The 27,925-nt window shown below is 62.1% G+C and overlaps 1 protein-coding gene across 2 annotated transcripts in view; it reads right to left on the bottom strand.

Annotated features, from left to right (window-relative positions):
• Window positions 1-27,925, bottom strand: part of ADGRL1 (adhesion G protein-coupled receptor L1) — a 106,670-nt gene that overhangs the window by 56,875 nt on the left and 21,870 nt on the right. For both annotated transcript variants that reach the window (XM_074979638.1, XM_074979639.1), the window contains exons 2-4: window positions 16,815-16,993; window positions 9,360-9,573; window positions 4,734-4,843 (exon numbers count right to left, since the gene is read on the bottom strand). In XM_074979638.1, coding sequence (XP_074835739.1) covers window positions 4,734-4,843; window positions 9,360-9,573; window positions 16,815-16,908 — 418 coding nt within the window. In that variant the 5' untranslated portion in view covers window positions 16,909-16,993. The remainder of the gene's footprint in view (window positions 1-4,733; window positions 4,844-9,359; window positions 9,574-16,814; window positions 16,994-27,925) is intronic.

Genomic DNA, 27,925 nt, shown 5'->3' on the forward strand with positions numbered 1-27,925 from the left:
TTGTTGCTCTGCGGGGTGTTTGGGGCGCTGAGGGCAGGTGGGGGGGTGGAGTTGGTGCTCTGGGGGGTTTTTGGGGGGGCTGGGGGCAGGCGGGGGGGCGGAGTTGTTCCTCCGGGGGTGTTTGGGGGTCATGAGGGCAGGCGGGGGGGGGCGGAGTTGTTGCTCCGGGGGGTTTTTGGGGGGGCTGGGGGCAGGCGGGGGGGCGGAGTTGTTCCTCCGGGGGTGTTTGGGGGTCATGAGGGCAGGCGGGGGGGGGCGGAGTTGTTGCTCCGGGGGGTTTTTGGGGGGGCTGGGGGCAGGCGGGGGGGCGGAGTTGTTGCTCCGGGGGGGTTTTGGGGGGGCTGGGGGCATGCAGGGGGGGAGTTGGTGCTCTGGGGGGTGTGTGGGTGTCGGGGGGGGCTCCAGGCTGGAGCCAGCAGTGGGGACAGCCCTTCCCTGGGGCGGCTCTGGGTCAGCGGCGCAGCAGAGCCCCTCCCCGCCTGCCCTGGCTCCGCGCCGCCCCTGCAGCCCTCATTGGCCGCAGTCCCGGTCAGCGGGCGCTTGGAGTCCGCGCTTGGGGCAGCAGCTGCACCCGGAGCCCCTGCAGCCGCCCCCGCACGGAGGAGCCGGGTGGGGAGGGACCTGCTGTGCCGCTGCCCGGGGCCGCCAGGGCCCTTCCTCAGCGGGCTGGGCCGTTCGTTCGGGTGGAAAGCCGGCCCCCGGCCCCTCTCCCCCACGCCTGCCCTGCGCACGAGCCCCGCCCCGGCATGAGGAGAGTCCAGGCGGCTCTCAGACAAGCCAAGAGCCCGGTGCCGGCTGCGAGCCCCGAGTTCATGCCCCTGTGCGGCCTGATTGCCAGCAGCAGCTTGACCTTGGGTCCCCCTCCTCCCCATGGCCTGGCTGGTGAGGGTGGAGGCCTGGCTGCACTGCCTGTCCCTCCGGCGGGGCGGGGAAGGGGCTCTCACGAGGGTGTGGGGGGATCCGACGACCATTCCAGGCCTTGCTGTGGATCAGGGATGCGAACCTGCATCGCCTAAATCCCAGCTGCGTCCCCCGCCCCCTACGCAGACTGGGCTCCCCAGGGCTCGTCTGCCCCACCTCAGAGGCCGCCGGCCCCACAGCGGGGTCTCGTGCTGGGACTCCAGGACGGGCAGGTGGCTGGAGTGTCCTGAGTGTGGCTTGAGAGCCAGCCCCTCAGGGGGAGCAGACGAGTGAGCCCAAGGGTGTGGCGCTGCTTTACACCAGGCCCGGATCCGGCCCCTTCTGCCTCACCCCTTGGCCTTGCTCCTTTCCCTATGGGAAAACAGGGACCCATACACCCACTTCTCAGGACTCCCTACTGGCCTCTGTCTCAGCCCTAGGCCCGGAAGGTGCCTCCAGCCATAGCGAGGACTCTAGAGCTGAGAAAGCCACTCCCTGTCCTGTCCTGTCCTGCTAGACCGCTGGCGACGTAACTCCGCATTTGCACCCTGGGTCAATGCTCAAAGGAGGCGATAGCCGGCGGTGTAAAGGAGCACAAGTCAATGGAGCAAGATCAGTTTACCCCGCCCGGGAATCTGCTCCTCAGAGAGTGACTTCAGATTTACACCTGGCTGCCAGGAGGCAGGCGGTTCTGCAGGTGAGCTCCTCGGGCTGCAATCGGGCGTGGATGGAGTTAACTCTGCTGTAACTGGGATCAGAATCCAGCTTCCAGGCGGTGACGCCCGAGCCCCTCTCAGTGCAACCCAGGGCAGGAGTTTGCTTTGGCCCAGGGACTCCGCACGTGCGGAAGTGGACTTTCACGGAGCCACTCTGGATTGGCACAGCAGCGTAACTCGGAGCCAGATCCGGCTCCTGCACCCTCCTGCCTGTGTTGCTGAGCTCACAACCCGCCCCCGCTCACGCTCGCTCGCTCTCTCTCTCTCTCTCATTGCTAGTTCCTCCCCCTTGCACCTCGCCTCTCCCTCACTGACGCTGGCGGCTGGGTGAGTGGCAGTGTGGGGGAGAGCAGATGGTGGGCACTGGGCCAATGCCAGCAGAACAGCCGCGCCTTGAAATGTGAGGAGAGGGGCGGCCAATCCCCTGCCGCGACGCCACCCGGCGAGCATTTGGGCAGCGCGTCTGTTCCCTGGAAATGTGTTGCATGAGCGGGTGGGAGTGCGGGGGGCACATGTCAATTTCCGTTTCTCCTAAGCAAGATGGGCCTGAGAATCGGGGCGTAGCAGAAGGGGCCAGCTGGTGTAAACGGGCGAGGGAGAAACCTTACGCCAAACCGCACGGGCTGGGACGGGGCCCAGCTGACCCGGGCAGCCGCATCCTGAGGAGGTGGGGACAGGGAAGTGCAGCCGGAGGGAGAGGAGCGTGGGCGTATCCGGGAGCACGGCAGTGTGTGCCCCGTGTGGTGGCACCTAGACCGCTTACGCAGAGAAGGGAGTCTCCTCTGCAGCCTGAGCTGAGCGCCGGTTGGCTTTTAGATCAGCTGCAGTGAGCTCCAGAGGTCGCAGGTTGGAGTCTGCCTGTGGGCTGTTCCGTGTGCATCTGGGGGCACGCCCATGTGCTATGTACAGGCACGTTCCCTCGTGTGCGAGGATGTGTGCAGTGTACATACGTGTGCAACTGTGTGCGTGTGTGTTTACCCACGTGTGTGAACGCTCACTCAGCTGGGACCCCCAGGCCCGGGCCCTCAGCTGCAGTAAATCAGTGGAGCCAGGAGGCTTCCAACTTCCAGCCCTCTGTCTCTGCTGCTCTCTCCTCTCCACCGCTCCCTTCTGACACAGCCCTCTCTCCAGCCCCACCCTGTCTGCAGCCCATCCTGTCTGAATCCCAGCCCAGCCTCAGTGGGGCGCCCCTGTGCTGTTTGGGGCAGAGTCAGTGATAGCCTGAGGTGAGGGAGGATGTCTGGCTACGTCCCCCGCAGAGCTGAAAGGAAAAGGAACAGGAATCGGAGTTAAATCGGTTAAGAGGATGTGCCGGATTCTGACGCCCGCCTCTCGGCTCCGGTTCTGTCTGCGAGGAGAAACCAAATGGGGTGTTACCAGCCCCCCAGCCCAGCCCCCCAGAAAAAGACAGTGCCTCGAACAACAGGAAGCAAGGCCCCTGCTGTCCCCAGAATGGCATGCCCTGGCTCGCGCTACACAAAGCAGCAGGGAGGGAAGAGGGGGTGTTCGCTGCAGACCCAGAGGGAAAGAGGCACCCCACAACCGGCTCCCTTCGACAGCAGTGCTGGCCTCTCACGCCCCTGCCCACTCTTCCTTATCGCCTGACCTCCAGTGGGCAAAGATCCCCCCAGGCGCCCCAGAGTGGGAGCCGCTCCCCCAGGATCTCTGGGGGGGGGTCCTAGCTCAGGGAGCTGAGGGCCGGTGCTGAGCAACCATCAGAGGCAGGATTTGGGGTGCAAAGGGCCTCTTGGTGCTGTCTAGACTGGCACGGGGCAGGGGGCAGGGCTCGATATCTCCTAAGGTCTCTTCCAGCCCTGGGATTCTAGGAGTCTCTGCACCTTCAGGACCGTCCCAGAGTCTCCGGGAACGAACAATAAACCTTTAATGAAAGATTATAGAATGTGATGGAGCCACCAGGAATACAGCCAATCGAAACTGAAAATCCCAGGCCTGGCTCCCTTAGAAGGCAGGGAGCCCTTACGGAGCCAGCTCAGCCTGTTAAGGTGGAACTTCCTGTTTTTCCAGCCCTGACTTCCTGTGTGTTCCTCACCCCCAAACTCCCACTTCCTGTTTGTGTGCAGGAGGTCCCGTTCCTCAGGAGGGAACTTCCCGGCCTCCCAGGGAGCCAAGGGACCGTCAGCCTAGCCCAACAGCTCCCACTGCTCCGCTCAGCCACTGCTGGGGGTGTGCTGGGAAGGGCGGGAGGGGGGAATGCACTCGTGCAAAGCGTGCGCTCACGTTCACGTGGACGTGCGCACACAGCCGTCTGCACAGCACAGAGGGAGTGTATGCACATCTGCATGGAGAGTGCGTGTGCGTGTGCGCGCGCACACACAAAATTTCTCTTCCCTCCCCAACCCCAGGTCCCCCTGCCGTTTGCCTGGGTTACCCACCTAAAGCAGGTGCTGCCCAAACCCACCCCTGCCCCCAAAGGACTGTCCCTCCTCACTTCTTCCCGCCTGAGTTCTGACTTCCAGCCTCCCTCACTGTTCTGACCGCTAGACCCAACTCCCCTCCCACCACATGGGGGACACAGGAGTCCCCAGTCGCCTCTCCCCACTCCTGGTACAGGTACGATCCTGCCCACGGCCCAGAACAGGCGGGGCAAGTGCCCCCCTCCAGTCTTGCTCCTAGCACCCCTTGAGATGGGCAGTGTGCTGTGAGGCTGGGATGGGCGCAGACCTCTAGGGGTGATGTCTGTGCCAGGTGAAGAGCCTGAGGGAACCACACGTCTGTCCATTCAGAAACCTCAGTCTCCCCTGCCCTCCACCCACACCTGGGGCTTGCCAGCTTCTCTTACACTTGGGGCCCTGCATTGCTGGCAAGGAGCTACCCCCCCACCACTCCCCCACCCCCTCTCCCTGCAGCACAGCACCCCCATAGCACCACACTGGGATCAGCACTGACTGTAAAGGGGGGGGAGAATCTCCTCCATTAGCATCTCAACCCCCCCGCCCTTCTCTTCCCCCCCCAAGCCCCACCCCTCTGCGTCAGGGATCAGGGAGCCGGTTCTGGGGGGGGGGTCTTCCCCCCGCTTTGGGTGGGAGGTTTTCATGGCAAGGAGGGAAGCCAACAAATTGGACCCAAACATGGTTGTAAAAAGAGAAGTGGACTCACTGTATGGGACACAGTCATACTGGACCTCCAGGTACTTGTAGGTTCCGGGGCAGGGGTCTGGGAAGGCATCTGATCCAGCCACCACCACACACTGTGTCCGGTTATTGCATCTGGGAGGACAGAGAGGGCACCGGGTGCTGTTAAAGACACTCCCGTAGCCATGATGTGTAATGGCACCCCAAAAATGCAGCTGCTTCTGGGGTGTGTCAGGGCAGCACACAGGAACACACATATACAGAACCCCGGCTGCAGCAGGGCTGGGCAGGGGAGGGATGTCAGGGAGTGATGAGGAACTGGCAGGCGCTGCCGGGCCCAGGAATTTGGGCTTCATGCCCCATCTCTGGTGAGAAACTTGGGAGGGTTAGCTGTGGGGTGGGGTCTTTAGTCCCCTCCAGCGGTGAGAGCCTTGTGCCTTGTTTTAAAGACAGCACCTTCAAGCCCCACTCTGGGAGTCTGGACCCTGGTTCGAGTCCCAGCTCAGGGGAGTGGTGCCTAGGGCTTCCAATGGGGCAGGCAAGCCCCAGGGCTGTCCTGCCTCTTGTCCCCTCCCACTGTGCCTCTCAGCCTGAGCCGCAAGTTAAAATCATTCCCACGCAGGGCCCCGCCCAGTGCGCCCCAGAGGAGGCTGAATGGGGGGGTTGGGGGCATGGAACGGCCTGCGGAACTCCCTGCCACAGGAGCCGACGGCCCGAGAACACAGCAGGACTCCCAGGACAGGTCGGGCTCAGCTGGGTCACCAGAGCTTCTCCAGGAGGCGAAGCTGCGAAACCAGAGCCAGAAACCCCAGGCACCAAGCAAAGGGGTGAAGGCCCCATCCAGGCTGGTTATTCCATCTCTGCCCTCTAGGGGGCGCCCTGCACCAGCCTCTGAAGCAGACGGCATAGGTGCCTGCAGCCAGGATGTTGGCGTACCCTTGGGAGGGTGATTCCTGGGTTCCAGACACACTACCCCACCCCGGCCCCATGACAGCACAGCTCCAACCCGCCCCACCACCTGGGCCTCCCACACACCTGTGTGTATGTCCCCCCTTTCTGCAGGCGCATGCCTGCCCCCCCCCACCCGGCACAGCCCCCTGTGCGCACACCTGGTTTGCGGTTCCCAGGGCTACAATGCCTGTTGCCATCATGTCTCTGTGGCAGGCCCGGGGGGGGGGCGCGGTGGAGGTTTGGCTGGCGGGGTGGGGCAGTGCTATTTCCCAGCCAGCATGGCAGAATAATGGCCCAAATTACATGAGCTCCATGGACTGGGTTTCCTGGGGGGCTGAGAGTCCCAGGCTGGGGGCCCTGCATTGTTCTGCTCACTATTGTCCCTGAGCTGAGGCCACTGGTCCAAGAGCGGAGTGACAGATACCCTGGAAGACCCGGTCTGCTTCCCTGATGGTGTTTCACCTTTAGCAGCCTCTGCGGCTTGTCTCCCAGTGAGCACGGCAGCCAGAGGAGAGAGAACAAAGCGGGAGAGAGGAAGAAAGAGGAACAGCGGGAGAGGAAGCCAGAAGGGAAGAGAGAAGCAGAAAGAACAAAAGGAAGAGAGGAGACGGACGGGAAGGGGGAACCGGCAGTGCCCAGCAAAGGGACGAGCGAGCGAGCGAGCAGGGGGGTGGAGGCAGGTGGGAGTGGCAGAGGGGGTTAGTGGGAGAAGGGGGCAGGGAACCTCCATCAGCCCCACCTCGCCCAGCTCCCTTGGCTGTGCTGCCTCTGGCGGCAGGGAGTCCCGCAGGGTAACAGGTGACATTGCTCTTTCTGGGGGTTCTCAGCTCACAGCTGTGTGGGGCTCCCAAAGGCTCGCTCAAGGGGGGCCCTGGCCTGGACTCCTAGCGAGCAGACCCCGAAGGGGGAGCGCCGAGGGGCCGGGGGAGTCACTCGGAGGGGTTCGAGGCAGAGTTCAGGGCTACCGGAGCTGAGCCCTGCCGAGGTGCTGCAATTGCGGAGAGTGGCCACAAGAGGGCGACACTGCCCTGCTCCTCCCTCCACACCTCTGCCCCAGCCAGCCGGGCCCCCACACCCGCCAGTGCTGGCGGGGGGGGGGCGTCTTTGTCCCCTGCCCCAGATCAAAGCTGAGGACAGGCCAACTCATCTCCTGCCAGAGGTCCCAGGAGGGAGGAGAGTGCACGTCCGGCCCAGCCCCTTGGGGATTCACCACCTAAAGGGGCTCAAAGTCCACCCAGTGCCCCTCGAACTACCCACTGCAATTTCCCCACCTCTATGAGCTGGGGATGGAACCCAGGAGTCCTGGCTCCCCGCCCCCTCCACCCTGCTCCAACCACTAGACCCCATGCCCCCCCCGAGCTGGGGCAGAACGCCAGCTTCCCCCGCCCCCCTGACCCCTGTGGAGGCTGCAGCCAGGGGGCCCCAAAGGGCAGGCTGTATTTGGGAGCTGCCTGGTGCCAACCAGCTGGGGGAGCAGGTGGTGGCACATGGAGAGGGCCCATCTCTGGCAAACAGCCCTGGCTAATGAGGTGGCAGCTGCCCTGCCCCTGGGGCAGTCCTGCCCGGGTCCCAGGAACACAGGCCCAGGTTGCTTTGGCAGCCGACGACCCCGGGGAATGGCCCCATTCGTCCCTTCTCCGATTGCATCAGCCTTGCCAGGGAGAGCAGGTGGCAGGAGCTAACGAGGGAGGGAGGGTTGGGGGGGGTCAGAGCTTCCTGGCAGCAGGGGCGTGGGGGGGCACTGCCAGGAGGAGGTGATCTCTCCCCCTATCTCACCCCGCGACGCACCTGCTCCCAGCTGCAAGAGCTTCTGGGAATCCGGCTCGCAGGCCCAGCAATGGGGACCAAAGCTAAGAGTCATGACTCCCACCCACCCTGTGCTCTAGCCAGTAGGCACCACTCCCCTTCCAGAGTCAGGGATTGAGCCCGCCTGTCCTGCCTCCCAGTCCTCAGCTGAGCCTCTAGACTCCGCTCCCCTCCCGGAGCCACGGCGCGAACCCAGGAGTCCTGCCGCTTTGCTTTATGGCATTTGCTCTGAAAGTCAGGCCAGGGAATCCGCAGCCGCCCATCGAGCAGCTCTGGCCAGATGGGCCGTCACGGACCTTGTCCTGGAAGCAGAGGTGCCCAGGGGCTGCCAGTGGGGAGACTCTGCATTGACAGAGGAGGAGCTGGCTGGTACCTCGCTGCCTGTGTACGTCCCTGGCTTCCCTGGCGCTAGCACTGAGCTCGTCTGCCTAGTTCCTAACTGCTACCCTGGCGCTGGGCGCTGCCGAGCTGCCCTGGGCCAGCGACTGCTGTCTGGGGCTGAGCGGGCTGTGATTTGTGGTGTGACCGAGGCCTGTCCGGGCGGCACGCTGGTTGGACAGGCTAAGGGCTATGCCTGCCACTGAGCCCGGAAGTCACAGTTGCTCCTGGCTGGGTGGACTCTTGTTACAGAACAGCTGCGGGCTCTGCCCTGTCTGTGCCAGGCTGCCCTGAGGTTGGCACCTGATGCTCCTGCCAGCCTGACGCCTACTCCCTTCCAGAAGCAGGGATGGATCCCAGGAATCCTGGCTCCTGGCTGCCCCAGGTCGCTTTAACCCCTAGACCCCACTCCCCGACCTCTCTGGATGCATCCTCGCTAAACTAGACAGCCCCTCTGCCCCCCAGGCTAGGGGAGCGGGCTGAGCCAGACATAGGGGCAGTCCCAGGCTGGGGGGGGCAGAACCTGCCAGAAGAGGGGCAGTAGTGGAGGGAGGGGAGGGCACAGCTGAGCGTTGGTTCCAGGAACTGCGAACACAATGCCCGGGGGGAAACCCCTATGGCAAAGCTAGAAACACTGGTAATCTGAGTGAGCCCCCAGGCCACACGCTGCCTCTGCATGCCCAGTGCCCGCATGGCATGGCCCAGTGCTCACCCAGTGCCCGCCCAGTGCCCGCCTGCCTGCCCCATCTCCTCCTGGGCTCCCCCCTCCCTAGCCCTCACCCTGGACCTCAGTGCCCCAGAGCCCCCCAGCACGGCTGGCCTTGGGGCACCCTTCTCCGCACAGCCCCTCCCCTACTGAGGTGCACTGGCTGGGCAGTGGGTGGGCGGAGCTGTGTGTGACGCCCGCAACCTTTGCCGGCAGACGCCACATAGACCCAGCGTGGGGAGCTGTGCTACGGGGTGGCCCCAGGCTTCCTCCACTGGCCCCACCTTGGGCTGCGTGGAGGCGGACGGACAGCCAGCCAGCTCAATGGCGCACGTGAAGATAGGTAGCTAGGGGGGTGGCTGGGGACAGACAGACGGTCTATGGCCGTGCATAGGGGGTTCTCCAGCTCACAGTAAGTGCTGCCTCTAGACTGTGTGTCCTGGTTGGGTTCTCCAGGACCCTTCCCCCACCCCACCCCCCGGTGCCCAGCCCAGGAGGGACCTATTCTCCCTCTCCCTAGAGCAGCAGGCGGCCGATGCCGGACAGGGCTGAGGAGCAGGTGACCCAGACAAGCCGGCCTGTCTGCTGCCCAGGTGGGGATTTCAGGGGGGCAGTGTGGGGGTGCCACAGGGGCCAGGGCTTGGGGTGGCCCTGGGGAGCTAGCTGGGGGCTGGCAGGCTGGAGGCGCAGGGAGCCGTCACTGGTGGAAGACGAGTGATTCTGGCTCCAGCCGGCGTAGGGGGAATGGGTGGCAAGTCAGGGCTCTGAGGCAGGAGCCGTCCCCATGCGGATGGGGCAGGCGGCGCTCACCTTTGGGACATGATCTTGAAGGCGTCGGGCAGGTAGCACTGCACGTTCTCCATCTGGAAGGGGTCGGCGTCACAGATCTTGTCGTCCGTGCGCCCGTAGTTGGCGTTCTCCACCATGATGACGTCGCTGCCGGGGCAGCGCAGCTCGATGGGGTAACCCTCGCAGGCCAGCTCCCGCCGCACCAGGCCGAAGGGCAGGCCAGCCCGGCTCAGACCTGGGGCAGAGAGACAGGAGGAAACGGTCAGGTGCTCTCTGTAACTCACATCCCCTCCTGGCCAGGGAGCGAGCAGCCGGGCCATGGAACCAGGGACATCCAGGCTCCAGTCCCAGCTCCGGGAGGGGACGGGAGCTTCGTAGGTCCGGTGGGATGGGGGGGCGCCAGGACTCCTGGGTTCTGTTCCCGACCCTGGGAAGGGAGAAGGGTGTAGTGGTCAGAGCAGGGAGTAGACTGTGGGGTCCAGGCTACTTCCCACAGAGCAGAGTCCAAATGGAAACACCTGCCGGTAGTTTGCAGGCTAAGGAGAGTGCCGGTGTTGACAAGCGATGTGATTTAGTGAGTAAGGCACTGGATGGGGACTCAGGACTTATGCGCTCCACTCCTGGCTCTGCCACTGACTTCCTGGCTGACCTTGGACAAGTCCCTCCTCCGTGCCTCAGTTTCCCCACCCCCTGTGGCTTGCTAAGGGCTGTCTCTTGGGTATCTGTGCTGCACCTGGCACAGCAGGGCCCCGATAGCCCTGCGACATGTAGGGGCTTCCGTAATCCACAGAATAGACAAGCCGGCTCCTCTCTCCCTCCCAGAGCAGGCGAGGGAGGGGCTTTGCCGCTGCCCAACCGACGAGACAGGATCAGGCCCCCGCAGAGGGAATCTGGCCCCTCGCTCCAGGGCTGCCTGTCAAGGCTCCCGTGCGGCTGGGTGTTTTGCCCAGATCCAGACGTCTCTCACCACGCGCTCCGCTCCCCGGGCCGCCCGTGACCCACTTTCCAGGCAGCGGCTGAGCCGACAGTCTCGCCAATGTGCTGAGCAAATTCCCCGCAATCCCTCCCAATCACCCCCTGTCTCCCTCATGACCGGGAGCAGTCAGGAAGGGAGAGGAGAGTTAAACCACCCGGAGGGGGCGGAAAGGGGGCCTGGGTTGTATCCCCAGCTCGGGGAGGGAGAGCCAGGGCACTGGTTTGCTTCCTGGCTCTGCAGCAGGCTGCGGGTCGCTCCCTGCCTGCCTCCCCCATGGGGCAGGGCCTGGCTACATGTAGGCTCATGGAACAGAGCCCGAGGGAGCGGCTGCAATGCCTGCTGCGTGCACTAGGGGGCAGTGCCCCGGGCCCGGCTGGCTGCCCTGGGCCCCTCCCCCTGCCTCCTCTGCTGCTCTTGCCAAGCTGCAGGCTTGAGTTCGAGTCCGGGGGGGGAGGGCTGGTAGGCTCCCCCAGGGAAGGGAACAATGCACCCATGGATGCTGCCTGTGCAATTCCCCCCCAGCAGGGGTGGGGGAATTCCCCTAGTTCTTCTGGCTGGAGGGGGAAGGGGGGAATGTTCACAACTTGGGTTTGTCCCCTGCCTGATAGGGGCAGAGAGGGAGGTGCCAATGCCGGCCAATGAGGCATTGAACCTGTGGCCTCCTGCACTACAAGCACCTGAGCGCCCACCAGCTGAGCTGTAAGCAGAGGAGGCTGTTACCCTGCTGAGCATTTAGTGAGTGAGTTACACCCCCAGCTGCTTCCCCAGGTGGGGATTCCCAAACAGCCTCCACCCCAACACCTGCCACATGTGCCCACAACTGGCCCCATGCCATTGCCAGAAGCCCAGGCAGAGGCCTGGGGCCTGATCCCCAGTTCTCCTGTCCCAGGGAAACAGCCTGACCCACCCTATGCCAGGGGCTGGGAGCAGGGCAGGTGTTGGGTCCTTATGCCCTTTCCTCACTAGGGCAGGTGTTTCCCAGAGAGACAGTTGCTACCCCCCTGCAGCCGGGACCCCAGAGCCGTTACAATTAGGGTAGGGGAGCGCGCAGACAATGGGCCGCGCTCTGAGTGCCCCCCGCCCCATCTCCCCACGGCGGCGGCTTTGCCTGGCTGCTGAGCATGGAACGCTGGGAGCCAGGGATTGCAGCGGGAGCCGCAGGACAGAGCCAGGCGGGTGATTAAAGGCACAGCAGGTGCATTATGGGAGATTTGCTCCTGCTCTGCCGACCTTGGCAGCTGCCCCTCAAAGGAGAGTGGAGAATGGAGCCGCCTCTGGCCCGGGCCCCTGTGGTGAGCACGGAGCCTGGCTGGGGGAGCAGGGACAGGCTGAGGGAAGGCTGGGGCACGCCAGTGGCTTTGTGTCGGTGCGGAGGAGTAGGAGCGTGTGTAACCGGGTGCAGCCGTGTGTGTGTTCATGCATGGCTGTGTGTGTGCAGGTGTCCATTTGGGTGTTGTGCGCCCATTTGGGAGTGCACAGCACAGGGTGCATTTGTGAGTTTGCGCGTGTCCGTGTGTGCAAAGGGACCTCCATGTGTGAAAAGAGGCATCTGTGTGTGCAAAGGGGCACCTGTGTTTGCAAACGGGCACCCGTGTGAGCAAAGGGGCATCCCTGTGTGTGCAAAGGGATGTCTGTGTGTGCAAAGGGGCACCCGTGTGTGCAAAGGGATGTCCGTGTGTGCGGCTGTCTGTTTGGGCCTGGCGGGTTTGTGGGCCCATTTGCACGCGCACCTCTCTGGACGCACAGCCGTGTGCCTGTCCGTCCCTCTGCATCTGTGTCCATTCGTTTGGCCAGGAGCATGCGCGTACTTCCATGTTCGTGCATGTGCCCATGCGTGTGTTGGACGGCGTGTGCGCGGGCGGGTCGAGGTCTGGGAGCCTGCGTTCGTGTCTGCTCAACACCGCCCTCGGGTGGGCACAGTCTGAACCACTCGGCTCCATGCCCTACACCCTCTACTGCTCCCTGCCCACGGGGATTCTCCGCTGACTCAGGCTTAAAGGGTCTGAATGGCAACAGCAACAAGCGGAGAGCTGCAGGCTGCCCTGGAACAGAGGTGGGCGCCAGGGCGTGCGGTGTGCATGACAATGGCCCCGGGAGATGGGTATGGACGGCTTAGCTCAGGCCCCACAAGGGTGCCCCTCGCAGTTGAGCAGCCTTTGCTCTCCCATGGGGCTGTGGAAGCCAAAGGGGCCCAGCCCCCAGCACCCTCGTTTTAAACCTTCCCCACTGTGTCCGCCCGGCCCTAACTTTAGAAGTGGAAGCAGACAGCGCCGAGATGATCAGATTCAACAGGAGCCCCAGCCCCAGCATGGGGTCCATGACAACATGACCCCCGGGGGGGGGGCCCTAAGTCCCATGCAAAGTGCACTCAGCCGGTCCTGAGCCCTCCATGCACCCCCATCCCTGCTGTGTCCTCTGAACAAGCTCCCCGCTTGCCCTGCAACATGGCAGCGAGAGCTGGACCCCACCCCAGCCTCAACAGCGAGAGATGGGGAACTGAGGCACAGAGGGGAAGAGACTCGCCCAGGGGCACAGAGTGAGACAGCGGCAGAGACAGGACTAGCCTCCAGGAGCTCTGACTCCCAGCCCGCTAACCACTAGACCCCGCTCCCCTCCCAGAGCCGGGGATGGAACCCAGGAGCCCCACCACTGCAACCCCAGCCACCACCCAGGGAAGGGGACATTTCTCTCTGCTGACAGGTGCCATGTCCAGCCAGTGCCCCAGCCGCCTTGGGGCACCAGGGCTCCCCGTTCAGCTCTGCTGAGCACAGCTTCACCCCCCACTACCCTGATTTCCACGCCCCTCACTGTGACATTTCCCTGCACAGTGAGTGACTGAGCCGGGGCTGCCTACACAGGGCTGCGGGGCTGACTCACCTGGCCCCAGACCTGGGGCTCTCAGCAGTGCCACGCAGGAAACTGGGAGCCTCGGGGTAGAGACAGATTGAAGGGGTATAAAATCAGAATAAACTCCACCTGACCCAGATTCTGCTTTCAGTTACACCCAGGTGTAAAACTGGAGTAACTCCACTAAACCCAGAGCCCACTCTTGGTTACACCCAGGTGTAAACTTGGAGTACCACCACACCCAGATCCTGCTCTCTGTTACACTCAGGTGTAAACCTAGAGTAACTCCACTAAACTTGACTAAACTTGTCAACCTTCGTAACAATTTTTGGACCTCTGTGCTTTATATATTGAGTCTGTTCTGGAATGGCTATGAGCTGAAGAAGTGGGTCTGTCCCACGAAAGCTCATCACCTAATAAATTATTTTCTTAGTCTTCAAAGTGCTACTGGACTGCTTTTTTGTTCCACTAAACCCAGCTCCTGCTCTTGGGTACACCTAGGTGTAAGCTTGGAGTGACTCCGCTAAACTCATCTCCTGCTCTTGGTTACACCCAGGTGTAAACCTTGAGTAACTCCACCACACCAGATCCTGCGCTTGGTTACACCAGGTGTAAACTGGACTAACTTCTCCAAGCCCACATCCTGCTCTCGGTTACACCCAGGTGTAAACTCTCTCCTGTGCTACCCTGAACCACATGTAACCAATACTGGGCTGCAGCCTATTATTCCTGCCCTCTGCATTATCTCCCTCTGGGCAATGCCCCCAGTTGAACCTCAATGGGATCTGATGAACCACTGGGTCCCATGTGCCCCCTTTGAAGTCCCCATTGCCACACTCTGCCCCGAGCGCCTGCGCCAGCGGCCCCAGTGTGCCGGGCGAAGGGGGAGCACAGGAAAGGAAGGGAGGGAGGCGCGGAGTGAAGGAACGACGCAGGATCAGCAGCATCTGAGGATCTCCTGCACCCCCCCCAGGAGCTCCCCAAAGGTGCCCCCCAGCTCCCCGCCACCAGCCAAGGGAACCCAGCGCCCCCTGAGCAGAGCGCTTAACCTGGGGCGGGCAGCGCACTTTGGGCTGGGGCCACTCCCAGGTTTTGGTAAGTGGTCAAGGTCCCCACTCTCCTATGTGGGGGCGGAGTGTGGGGCTGAGGCTGGGAGCAGACGGGGGCTTGGGGCAGGGCACTGGGGGGGCTGAGAGGGAGCTTGGGGGCAGGAGGGGCTTGTGATGGGGGGCGCGGGGCTGGGGGGGGAGAAGATTCAGGCCTGGAGGGAGGGGGTGTGCAGGCTGTAGGAGGGAGTTGTGACCAAGTGGGGGTGCAGGGGGTGTGGGTGGCGACCTGGGGCAGGGAGTTGGAGGTGGGAGGGGCTGGGTGCCAGAGGCAGGCTCTGGCTGGGAGGCGCTTACTTAGGCAGCCCCAGTGGGCCCCTGAGACAGGCTCCCTGCCCGCCACAGCCCCCAACAGCTCAGCACAGCTAACTGCCCCATGTAGCTCTCTGCTCCGCTGGCCGCGGGGGGGCAGCACACGAAGCCCCCTTCCCCCAGGGCCCAGCCCAGAGAGCTACGTGCAGTAGGAAGTCACTTGAAGAAGCAGGGAGCCGTGCGGAGCCTGAGGGTCCCAGTGGGACAGACCGTGGGCCGGATCTGGCAGCTTGGCGGGAGAGCTCTGGCCTGCAGGCCGTATCTTGGCCGCCCCCAGCTGAACCCCAGTAACTGCCCCTGCGAGCAGGGGCCGTCCACAACAGCAGGGGGTCCAGCCACAGAGACCCAGCCAGGATCTGCCACAGGATGGAGAGCACCGAAGGAGCGGAGATCAGCGCCCCATTGTGCCGGGCGCTGCCCAGACCTGACCAAGATCAGGGCCCCGTTGTGCCCGGCGCTGCCCAGACCCGACCGAGATCAGGGCCCCGTTGTGCCCGGCGCTGCCCAGACCCGACCGAGATCAGGGCCCCCTTGTGCCAGGCGCTGCCCAGACCCGACCGAGATCAGGGCCCCCTTGTGCCAGGCGCTGCCCAGACCCGACCGAGATCAGGGCCCCGTTGTGCCGGGTGCTGCCCAGACCCGAGTGAGATCAGGGCCCCGTTGTGCCGGGCGCTGCCCAGACCCGAGTGAGATCAGGGCCCCATTGTGCCAGGCGCTGCCCAGACCCGACTGAGATCAGGGCCCCATTGTGCCGGGTGCTGCCCAGACCCGAGTGAGATCAGGGCCCCGTTGTGCCGGGCGCTGCCCAGACCCGACTGAGATCAGGGCCCCATTGTGCCCGGCGCTGCCCAGACCCGACCGAGATCAGGGCCCCGTTGTGCCCGGCGCTGCCCAGACCCGACCGAGATCAGGGCCCCCTTGTGCCAGGCGCTGCCCAGACCCGACCGAGATCAGGGCCCCGTTGTGCCGGGTGCTGCCCAGACCCGAGTGAGATCAGGGCCCCGTTGTGCCGGGCGCTGCCCAGACCCGACCGAGATCAGGGCCCCCTTGTGCCAGGCGCTGCCCAGACCCGACTGAGATCAGGGCCCCGTGGTGCCGGGAGCTGCCCAGACCCGAGTGAGATCAGGGCCCCATTGTGCCGGGCGCTGCCCAGACCCGACCGAGATCAGGGCCCCCTTGTGCCAGGCGCTGCCCAGACCCGACCGAGATCAGGGCCCCGTTGTGCCGGGCGCTGCCCAGACCCGACCGAGATCAGGGCCCCGTTGTGCCCGGCGCTGCCCAGACCCGACCGAGATCAGGGCCCCGTTGTGCCGGGCGCTGCCCAGACCCGACCGAGATCAGGGCCCCATTGTGCCCGGCGCTGCCCAGACCCGACTGAGATCAGGGCCCCCTTGTGCCCGGCGCTGCCCAGACCCGAGTGAGATCAGGGCCCCCTTGTGCCAGGCGCTGCCCAGACCCGACCGAGATCAGGGCCCCATTGTGCCCGGCGCTGCCCAGACCCGACCGAGATCAGGGCCCTACTATGCCAGTTGCAGATAACATGAAAATCTTCCTTCTTGTCTTTGCCTCTTCCTTACAGAGGTGCTGTGGTTGGGGGAGCCCAGGTCAGGGCTGGCCGGGGGCTGTGGGGCAGGCCTGAGAGGTGCTGGCAGAGCTGGCAGGAGGAGGAGCCCAGGCTGGGATGGTTAGGGGCTACAGCTGGCACCAAGGGGCCTCTGCACAGCTTGGGGGCACCCAGGGCAAAATTTGCCCCAGGGCCCTATCGGACCCAAAAGCTGGACACTGGACTCCAGTGACCCCCTTGCCCCCTGGGGCCACAACTGCTCCCCAGGAGCGGGGAGTGTCCCCCGGCTGCCCCCCCGAGGCCTGCAGTGACCCCCTTGCCCCCGCAGCGAGCACTAGGGTGGCATAAATTTGGTTACGTGCACCATGGCATGAGCCGACGTGCACCACCAGTAGCATCACACGCTGCCCTGGCGGGTGGCTGCAGCCACTGTGCTACTCAGCACCTGCATCTCCCCTGGGCGGCTGCCCGCGCGCTCAGCTCACCAGGGCACTGGACACGGCCCCCTCGGGGGCACATGCCAGGTGGGGCGCAGCCTTTCCTGCACCCCTCGTGGTGGCACCAGGCAGGGCAGGCCCTGGAGCCTGGGGAGCCCAGGGTCTGGCTGCATCCTGGGGGCTGCTAGACACCGGTGCCCCAGAGATCCCCACAGACCCCCCCCCCCGGCCTACCTTGTGTGGCTGAGGTGACGAGGATGGCGGTGACACAGAGGCTCCAGAGGACGTGGGCGAGGCGGGCCATGGCGCTGGCCGGCGATTGGCTCATTCCCTGGCACGGTGAGGCTCTCGGTGGCCCGAGCCCGGGGCCTCTCCCGGCATCACACGGGCGGGACAATCCGGCAGATGCGGTCCTGGGCGGGGGAGGGGAGAGAAGCGGTCAGACCAGCCAGGGGGGCAGCGGGGTTCCCCCCCGCCACGCACAGCAGGAGCCCCCGTTGGGTCGCCCTCCCCCTCTCCAGCCCCACCGGCTTCCCACGTCTCCCGCCGGGGAGGGCTCAGCCTGGCGCGCAAAGGGTTAATAACAGGCTGGCCAGGGGGTGGGGGGTGGCAAGGGGGCTGGGAGCCTGGACTTCTGGGTTCCCCTCCCAGGTTTGGGGTCCCCCTGTGTAGTGAAATGCTGCGGCCACGGGCCCAGTCGGGCAGGTAATGCCAGCTCCCCGGGCAGTGCCGATGCCCCATGTGCCAGGCTCCAGCGCCCCAGCTGGCAGAGCCCCTGCGGGTTCTCCTCTGCCAGTGGTCCCAGGACCCCCCGGAGACTCCCCTGGGGGACAGCAGCTGAGCCCGGACAATGGAACCCGCTTGGGCTAGGAGCGGAGGTCTGGGCCACAGAGCTGGATTCTGACAGGACTCCTGCCCCTGCCCCGAGCTGAGGGGAGTGCGGGGGGGCTGGGACTCAGAACTCCTGGGTTCCGTTGCTAGGTCGGGGAAGGGGCGTGAGGGGCTAGCGGGTTACACAGAACTCGGTAGGGGAGCGGCGCAAGGGCTAAAGACATCTGGGTTCCGCTCCCAGCTCTGCTGCGGGAATTTGAGCCCACCTTGTGCCTCAGTTTCCCCTCTTGGCAAAGGGACGCACAGCCCTTCCCAGCGCTGGCAGGGGCGGGTTTTAGGCCCTCAGCGGTTCTGCAGCCCCACAAAGCAACACTAGAGCTCTGTCCCGACTTGGGGTGAGCAAACATTTTACAATTTGCAGCCCCCCCATCCCCCCGATGTCTACTCTCAGCCAACCCGACGGAAAGGGCGGGTCTGTTCCCAGGCAAACCAAAGCCCTTCGGGCCCATGTGAGAAAAGAAGCCTGCGGCATGTAAACACGTTGGGAACTGGTCCAGAAATCCGAATACACAGACACAGAAATGAGGGCAGATTTCCCATCGATCCCCCCACTTCTTGTGCCCTGCCCTGCCCTGCCCTATTGCGGCAGGTCCCTAGCATGGATGGGGGCTGGGGAGGTGAGGCAGAGCGGTGCACTGGGCTGTAGGGGGACACCTGGGCAGAGGAGAGGGTGGATAGGGGAAGGTGAGAGACAGGCAGCTCAGGGGGGCATGGACTGGGGGGTGGGCTGAGACCAGGGGGTTCAAGTCATCCACCGGAGCTCAGGGACACTGACACGGTGCGTGGGGCATCGGCCAGCTGGGGCTGGAAGAGAGTGTGTCTGAGCCCTTCACAATCTCCCAGCCCATCAATGGAGAACTAAAGAGGCTGGGGGGGCAGAAGGGTCCCTGCCACAGGCCCCCACCCCCAGATATCACAGCTTGGGAAGAACAGCATGTGCTGGGAACAACAAGAAGCCCTGTGACACCTTATAGACTAACAGGTAGTTTAGAGGATGAGCTGTCATGGGCAAAGACCCGCTCGGTCAGATGCGTGAGTGGGGGTGGTTCAGAGGGGTATTTAAAGAGGGGGGTCCCGGTAAGAGGAGGGGCCAGAGCTGACAAGGTCTATTCAGCCAGGTGGAAACGGCCCAGTATCAGCGGTAGGTATCAAGAGAGGTAAAAACAAGTTTTTTACTGTTTTGACACCTACTATTGACAATGGACCATTTCCACCTGGCTGAATAGACCTTGTCAGCTCTGGCCCTCCCTCTTACTGGGACCCCCCTCTTTAAATACCCCTCTGAACCACCCCCACTCACGCATCTGGCGAAGCAGGTCTTTGCCCATGACAGCTCATCCTCCAAACTATCTGTTAGTCTATAAGGTGCAACAGGATTTCTTGTTCTCTAAGCTACAGACTAACACGGCTCCCTCTCTGATACATGTGCTGGGTACATGTGCTGGGAGGGAGGGAGCCCACCCTCACGCCACCCTCACGCCACCCTCACAGCCTCCCCTGGCTGCTGCGTCTTGCCGACAGCACGTCCTAGCCTGTCCCTGCCCCCAGCCCTGCACTGGGGTCAGCACAGACCAGGAGGGGCGCGCGCCCCCTACTAAGCCTTCAGCTCACCCCTCAGCGAGAGGTGTCAGATCTCCCCATGGCCTATAGCCCCGGCCCATTCCTGCTTTGCCAGAGCTGGGGGTGAGCAGTTACAGCTGGAGGATGGAGCCAGGACTCCTGGGTCCTTTCCCCAGTGCTGGGAGAAGGGCAGGGTGCAGCGGTTAGAACTGGCCAGGCTGAGCGACACAGGGCTCGGCAAGAGATCCCTGACACTGGGTGATCCCCCCAGGACTGGGGCCTGGCCAGCGGGCCCCCGCCCACGCCAGCCACGTGGCTCTCCCCCCTCTTGCCCGGCGGCAGGTATTTTCCCAGGTTCTAATTATGGCTTCGTGGTCTCTGCGGGCAGCGGTGTGGTCTCTGGGGCGAAGACAGAACCTGCTTAATTACACTGAAAGCTGCCAAATTATGGCAGATCACAGGGTGGGGGCGGGCGTGTTACACGTTGGCTTGGAGGGGGAGCTGGGGTTACTGGTTAGAGCAGGGAGCTGGGACTCGGGGGTTCTCCTCCCAGCCTGTGCAGGGGAGTATGGTCTAGTGGTCAGAGAAGGGGGGGGTGGAGCCCAGGATTTGCTCTATTTTTTTCCACCCACAGGCAGAACAAACGTTATGTGAACCGAGGCATATGGGGATGTGCATGACCAACAGGACCGCACGCTGCCAGCTGTGGGTGCTCAGCTGGGCCACACCTGAAACTCACCTGGCGGCTGCCCAGGCACTCAGCTTACAGGGAACCTTGCCTGAGCCTCTGGCTTGCTGGGTCCTTTGCCGCATCCCGTTGTGCCTCACCAGCCAGTGCTTTGCCCCCGTCCGTGCCTCAGTTTCCCCATGTGTCGAAAAGGAGCTAATGAGGGTGGGGCTGGGGCTCAGGTGACCAGGAAGGCACTGGTGATGTGAATGCTTTGAGACCCACCTGCTAGACTGGGGTCACTGCCTTGGGAATCATCCCTCCAGGGGCAAAAGAGTCACCCCGGGGACCTAGCCAGGGCCAGGCGACAGCTCAGCTGAGGGCCCTGCGACGGAGTGAATCACAGCAGAAACTGTGGGGGGCCTAGCCAAATTTGAGCATTAATTCCAATCACCTCTTTTCCCTCCTGTCACTTCTTCAGGAGCAATGGCCACTTGTTCATGTTCTAAGCATCTGGCAGTGATGATCGGCGGCAGTGAAACAGCGGCCGTGCTCCACTCCAGAGGTGGCTGCATCTCAGGGTTGTGTGAAGGATCCCTGTGCAGTAGCACTGAGCCTCTGCTAAGCAGCGGCCGAGCCCTTGCCCAGAGGCAGTGGAACCTCAGCGCTGGGAGAATGACCCTGCTCACAGCTGCCCTGCTCCACCCCAGAGCTGGCTGCAATGCTCAAGTGATAAAGCACCCCTGGGATGGGATACACTGGCTGAAACCCAAGACCAATTTTCCAGCTGAGGGCCACAAAGTGGGTTTCACCCCAGCCCCCCAGTGTTGTTTTGCCATGTTCCTGCATTAGCGGTGCCCCCCCCCCCCGCTCCCTGCAGCTCCCTGGAAAGCCTCAGCGAGGTGGAGCAAGATGAACAGCACCAGCACCAACAGATTTATCAGCCTTCAGAGCCTCGGATTCCTGACCCAGCAACAGCAGCTCCCTGGAAACGCCTCTCCCAGATTGCTCCCCGCAGCCAGCAATGGGGCAGCCGAGTCCGCACAGACAAGAGGCCACTTGCTACAGCAGCAAACACACAATTACAAGCCGTATGCAGCTGGTGGCCAGGATGGAGGGGAAGCATTGTGCCAGGTGCTGCACAGACCTGAGCAGCATCCCAGCCCCCAAAGGGCCTGGCTCTTCACAGGGTCACCGGAGAGCAGGGCCTTGTTACGCCAGGTGCTGCACAGACACAGCAAGAGGCTGCCCCTCCCCCAAGGAGCTCCCAACTGAAACAGACAAAGGGAAGGATCCTTCTCCTTTATTACACAGGAGGGGAAACTGAGGCACGGGACGACACAGTGACTTGCACCAGTTTGCACAGGGAGTCGGGGCAAAGCCCAGCTCTGAGTCCAAGTGCCTGACCCACGAACCCAGCCTGCATCAGGGGGTCGCAACCAGGCTTCCCTAAGCTGAACGCTTGGGCGGTTGCCCAGGGGAAATTCAAATCCCAGCCGGCTGATTGGCTGAGTGCCCGCAGCACCCCCCGGCTGGCCGCGTGTGTTGCCTGTGGTGGCGCACATCGGCACATGCCCCCGTGCACAAAATTTATTCTGCACACAGGGGAAGAATTAGCGGGGACCCTGGTCAGGACCTGCTCGCCCTGCAGAGAAGGGTTTTTCAGTCTCCCTGTGTACCCAGCTGCCTGCCGCAGCCCGTTTCCAGTGCCGAGAATGGGGGATATTCCCCCCTCTCCCGCCCTCCCGAGATACTCCCGGCCTGGATGCTGCCTCGCGCCGCGGGGCACGGAAGCTGCCATCAAATGAGAGGGAATTTGGAGCAGTGCAGCGAAAATGATTAAGGGTCTCAGAGGATTAAATTACAAGGGGAGATTAAAAGACCTAAATACGACTAGCTTGGCTAGACGGCGGCTAAGGAACACTCCGATAATTGTCTGGGAGTAGCTGAAGGATGTAAATACTGCACGGGGGGGGGGGGGCGGGAGGGGAATTATTTAAGAGGGGAGACTTTTAACTCAAGCACAGTGTGGTCGGGCGGTAAAGCGCTGGAGCAAGAGGTGGGAAAGCCAGGCTTAAATCCCACTCCTGACACCAGCACGCAGGGGGAAGCAGTTCACTGCTTCATACCCCCATTTCTCCCCTGGTCTGCAAAGCCTCCATCAGTTGGGTGGGAGGACGGGGCTGGGAGTAGAGAAGGTAGCGAGGCTGCGGAGGTGGGTGTAGGGAAACTGGCTCCCCTCTGCTGCAAATGTTCTGGGCGGTCTCTCTGTGCCCCAGGGAGATTACTGCTCTGCTCTGCTCTGCTCTGCTCTGCTGCACAGGGGGCTGAGATGCTATGGAAAGGGGGTCTGAGTCCCCAGCTCCTGGAGCCAGAAGAACCTGGACCACGGGACAGCAGGGAACAGCTGGCTTCTGAGGAGGAACAAAAGAAACCAGAATTCATTGTTATGTCATAAACCAAATCTCATGGCTGTTAAACCCATTCTGTGGTGCAGGAAACCTGACCTTGGCAAACCTATCAGCTCTTCCTACCTTTGTACAGCCCTGGGCACAGCAGGTGCCATGCTCAGTTGGAGCCATTCTTAATTAGTCTTGAGGGGGCAGCATGGCCTAGTGCACAGAGCACTGGAGTGGGACTCCGGAGCCCTGGCCTCTGTTCATGGCTTTGCCTGCTGGATGACCTAGAGCAAGTCCCAGCTCTGCTCTGTGCCTCAGTTTCTTCATCTGTGAAATGGGGATAATGTGCCTGCCTTTCCTACATAAAACGCTTTGCGCGTGACTGATGGAAGAGGCGAGTCGGGAATCGCTCGTCAGGTGTATTGTGGTAGCACCAAGCATGGGTGTGCCAGACGTGCCGGGTGCTGCACGGACACAGAGCCCCAAAAGAGCGCCACGCCAAAAGCCCACAGCTGGACTAGAGATGACTGCTCTGTGCTGGGCATCAGAGCCCTGGCTTCTCTCCTAGATGCGTCGCAGTCTCGGACCGAGCTCACACAGGAGCTACGTGTGCTTGGAGCCGGGCAGCTAACTTTGGCCAAAGCTGCAGCACTGACTCCCACCTTCATTGCTGGAGCCTCCTGCGGGGGATCCCCACAGACTGTGCGCAGTATGGGGGCTCTGGCACGCAGCTCTCAGGCTTGGCAGTGCCCCCACTCCAGGGGTGGACTTTTCTATACCTGGGAGAACAACCAGTGAAGGCTCGGGACAGTTCAGCGTCCCACCCTGATTAGGGAGGTTATCAGAGGGCACATATAGGGGAAGGGGCCGTTCTGGATCAGGCTCCGCCCCCAAGCTGAGGGCAGGTGACTCTACTCCACTGCAGCCCCCGGCTGGCACGGCACAGCCTGGCGGGCAGACTCGGGCCTGCATTTAAAGGGGCAGCGCAGTGCCGTGAAGCCGGGGGCAGGGAGATGCAGCGTGACTGAGGCCCAGGACGCAGCAAAGCCGTGGCGGTGCAGATCGCGCAGCCAGCCACCAGCCTGCCCTGGGGGAGCGACCGCCCCAGCTGTGGCAGCCTGCTGGAGCTCTGCTGGTCCTTTCAGCCACCAGGAAATAGCACCCAGGTGTCCTGACCCCCAGTGTGCCCCACACCCAGATCTACCCACCGCACATCACTGCCCTCCCAGAGCCAGGAAGGGAACCCAGGAGTCCTGGCTCCCAGCCCCATCCCTCAGCTCTACCCACCAGGCATCACTCCCCTCCCAGAGCCAGGAAGAGAACCCAGGAGTCCTGGCTCCCCAGCAGTCCTCCTCCCCTTAGACAGCAGGATCTTCTTTACTGACAAAGGCCCTTACTCTAGAACCCGTGACGCATCTCCATAGCAACAGCTCATCTTTGCAGCTCCTTGACACTCAGATACATGTTAGGCTGGGGGGGAGCTGGAGGATGGCGGGGGAGGCGAGAGGGAGGCAAGCGGGGAGGGGGGTTGCAGGATGGGTTTTTACTCAGCAATCAAACCTCTGGCTGCTCATCAGACAGAATCAAACCCAGTTGCATCCACTCTCCCGCTAGATCCGCCCAGAGAGAAATGGCCAGTGTCAGTCGCCGAGCCCTTGCCAGCAGCATCCAGAGCCAGCGGCAGAGCCCTGCCCTCCCCTAGTAATGCTGAGCTCTCCCAGTCCGTGCAAACAGCAGCGTCACCCTGCCAGGCAGCCAGTGGGCCCATCTACCCCAGCACCCTGGCATGGGCCACGGCTCCCAGGCATCAATCAACAGCTGTGGGCAACAGGGCTAAAGCTCTACATATTGAAGGACACCTGGAACTGAGCTGGGAAATCAGGGTCAACCCTGCACCTTATCCAGGGCCAAGAGAGCCTGAAATGGCTGGTCTTCCTGCTTGAAATGCGAGACTTGTCCACGCTGGGCGTCCCTATGGAACACTAGGGATCAGACAGGATTTTGAGAGTGGTGATTCCAGGCACACTGAAGCGCCTTCATACCAGAAAGGATAAGGATGTGAAAAAGACATCTGAGGTGTTTAAAATCCCAGGGTCTGACCCTTCCACGGCTTTGCTCATTTACACCACGGCATGGTGTGCACAGAAGACAAGTTGCCTGCTCCCCTTGTACTGGGCAAATGAGCACCCTCTGCCGTGGGGAAACCAGGAGCAGAGTTGGTGGGAGCATTCATCATCATCATCGTCATCATCATCATCATCCACAGCCAGAGGCTCAGCGCCCGTTGGTGTCCGATGTCTCACTCACTATTTCCTTCCATTTTTCCCTGTCCAGTGCAGAGCGACTTAGTTTCTGCAGACTAGCTCCACACAAAGCTACCCATTCTCTGTGGGGTTTGCCTCTCCTATTCAAACCGTCCATTACGCCAAATACCAGGGGCTTGATTTTTCATTCATTGTTCATTGTGCAGATATGCTCAAACAGGTATTTAGCACTGTTAATGTTTATTTAACTCAAACACCCAAGCAACAGTTGGGAAAAAAGAACTCTCTGTTAACGAATCCACACCTCATCATTACAATAAATATCCACACCTGTTTTAGACCATGGGTTTTTTTGAGGCTAGCTAATGCTGGGAAAAATCACTCTGACCAACATGCTTACACTGGCGCACAAACTACCACAAGTTTAATCTCTCCACCGCCCCACCTCAGCCCCTCTTAGAACTACAATCCCTAGCTTTCACCAATCACCCAGCAGCCATAGATCTCCAAGCGCTTTGCAAAGACCCCTTTTACAGATGGGGAAACCGAGGCCCAGGCAGAAAAGCAACTTGCCCAAGTTTATCCCTCAATCCAGTGGCAGAGCTGGGTATAGAGTCCCACAAGGGCTATCGACCCATAGAACAATGCATTCACAAATTCAGTTATACCGACAAACAAGCCGGGGCAGTCAACTCAGCAGACATGATCTTCCAATACACACAGGGGTGGGAGCAGGCGCCATTCTTGCAATCACATTATCCCTCTCTAGCTAGCATCACTTAAATGAAGATCCCAGTGCTAATCACAGCTAGATTTTTACAATGATTGTGTTCTGGCCAAACTGCAAAGATTAGCTAGGCGCGGCAAACGGCATTTTTAGCCTTTTGACAGATATCAATGTTTATTTTTAAGCATTTCACGCCCCCAGCCCCCAATTTTATCAATTTCAGTTTTCACAACCGTGGGAGTGAAAGACAATAAGACTTTGATGACCCTGGAGTTTGAGATTCAAACACGTTCAGGACCACTAAAACATACATGGCCAATGTCACATCTCAGACTGCAGAAAGTCAACTGCCTTAAATCAAAGGCTGGCAAGAGGCATTTTTCCTGCTTTGCCTCCCTCGTCGAGATCACTGCTGGGGGATTTCCCTGGGTTCCCATGTGTCCGGTGAAATGGATGTTTGCCAACATACAGGGGTAAAAATCGAATCCGCCCGAGGCTATCTATAGACAGAGCTTGCAACAGCGTAGCCACGGCCGTCAGGAGTGGGATTATGTTACCAAGAGCGATAGTGATCCAAATTCTACTGTGGACACAGTAAACTGGCTGGTATTGTAAGTGTATTTACACTGGTGTAACTGCAACTGCAGGAGACACTTGTACAATTTAACCAGACTAGTGTATGATAATCTATCTGCCCAGTGCCAATGGCTTTGTAGAGACAGTCAGGATTCCTACTGGAATTATGCATGTGGGGAAACCGAGGCACAGACTGATTTGACCCAAAGGAAGTCAACAGCAAAGCTGGGAACAGAACCCAGCAGTTCAGAAATTCTCCCCACTAAATCTCATTGCCCTCCCAGAGGTGAGCAAAGAGCCCCTTGGTGCAACCTCCTAGGGCTCTCCCTCTTCAAGTGTCATCACCCACCCAGAGCTTGGGCTAGAACCCAGGGGTCCTGAATCCCGGCTCCTGCCTCCTCGAGGCAAAGGGCCCCACACCCCTCATACAGCCAGGAGAGAACCCAGGAGTCCAGGCTGCCAGCCCGCTTTCCTCTCCTGCAGGACAGGGATGGGCTGGGATTTATGGAAGGAGACAATGTTACACCTGCAAGGGATCTCCAGTGACAAATCATCACAGCTTTGCGTTGTCCCATTGTGCAAAATCCAGACAGTGCAGCACAGCATCACACTGGCATATTGGGGTCAGCCCCCAACTGAGCCCCCACACCCCACTCCCTGCAGCACAGCGCCCCCTGCTGGGCCCCCACCCCGCTCCCTGCAGCACAGCGCCCCTGCTGGGCCCCCACCCCGCTCCCTGCAGCACAGAGCCCCCTGCTGGGCCCCCCTCCCTGCTCCCTGCAGCACAGCGCCCCCTGCTGGGCCCCCACCCCGCTCCCCGCAGCACAGCACCCCCTGCTGAAGACAAGATCTGACAGGCTGCCAGCCCAGCAGACAGACTGGAGACAGACAGGCAGAAGGGGATGGATCGGGAGAAATGGACAATTGAGGGTTGTTCGGGGACAGACGGGGGGGTGTACAGGGACAGGTGGACAGACAGACTGGGGATATATGGCCACTCCCCACCACCACCGGGCAGGCCGACACGATGCCCCCAGCCCTCCATCCCCCATAGCTGCCTCCCCTGGCCCCTCCCCGCTGCCTGCAGCAGCGGCCTGGTGCTCTGCTCCCATCTGCGGTGCGGGAGGCTGGGGACTTGCTGCTGGGGCTGGATTTAGTCTCCTTATTATGCAGGAAACACGATGTTCTGCTGAGGCTTGCGGGGAAGGTGGGGAGAGCTATTTGCAGGCTGGGCCGCCCGCTCTCCCCCACGCCTGCAGGCGGGCACAGCCCTGCTGCCAGCCAGCGCTTCACCCCTGGCCCTGAGGCCCTGGCTGATCACCCCAGGCAGGGCCCCCCCAACCCCTGCCTGCAGCCAGGCCCGGGGAGCTGGCACACTGGGACAGACCTCAGGCCCTGGTCCTCTGGGCAGCTGCCAGCCACTCTGCCAGAGTGCAGCTAGGCTGCAAGGCACAGCACTTCCCTTCGGTCGGTGGGGATGTACCTGCAGGCCGGCTGCTGTCCCACCTGCCTGGGGGGCAGCAATGCATTCTGGCTAAACTCTCCGCTGATGCGAGCTGGGCAGTCTCCTGACCTGGAGATGGGATCTAAGATGCCTCTGCCGAGAGGGCCAAGCCAAGACCAGGTATTGGCCAGGGGTCCTGCTGGTGGCTGTCATTGTACCCAAGGGGCCCCACTGGACCAGCCCTGGTCTGTGCTCAGAGAGCGTCTTCCAAGCCAGCCTCACCAGAAGCCGCAGCCTGGACGGGGCAGATTTAGCCAAGGAATGGGCCCAGCCCTGCCCCTGGCCACCACAGGCAGGGGAGGGAAGGCGCCCCGGGGAGTCTATCAATGACCCACTGCAGACCCAGCTGGGCTGGCACATGCTGGGAAGCTCTGGGCCTCAACCCCCTTCTCAGAGGCCAGAGCACAGCCCCCCTGATAAGCACACGAGCGGCCTCTGCGCCCACCTGACCGCTCTGCCCGCTGGAAAGCCTTGACTCAGGGAAATGAAATCTCCTAGAACATTGCTGAAGCGCCCCCGGGGGCTGGGATCAGCGCCGGACGCTCACGCCGGCTCAGAGCGCCTGCAGACAGCAAGCAGTCTCACATGCTGGGCCTCACGGGTGCTGGGGGGGCAGGGAAACTGAGGCACCAGAGGACCAGCTCGAGGTCCCCCAGCAAGTGGGTGCCACAGCTCAGGGTGCAACCCGGGAGTGTGACTCCCAGCTGCCCCTGCCCTGACCTCCCAGACCCCATTCTTCCGCTGGAACTGCAAGCAG

The sequence above is a fragment of the Carettochelys insculpta genome, chromosome 29, assembly GCF_033958435.1.
Source record: "Carettochelys insculpta isolate YL-2023 chromosome 29, ASM3395843v1, whole genome shotgun sequence".
NCBI classification, from domain to species: Eukaryota; Metazoa; Chordata; order Testudines; family Carettochelyidae; genus Carettochelys; species Carettochelys insculpta.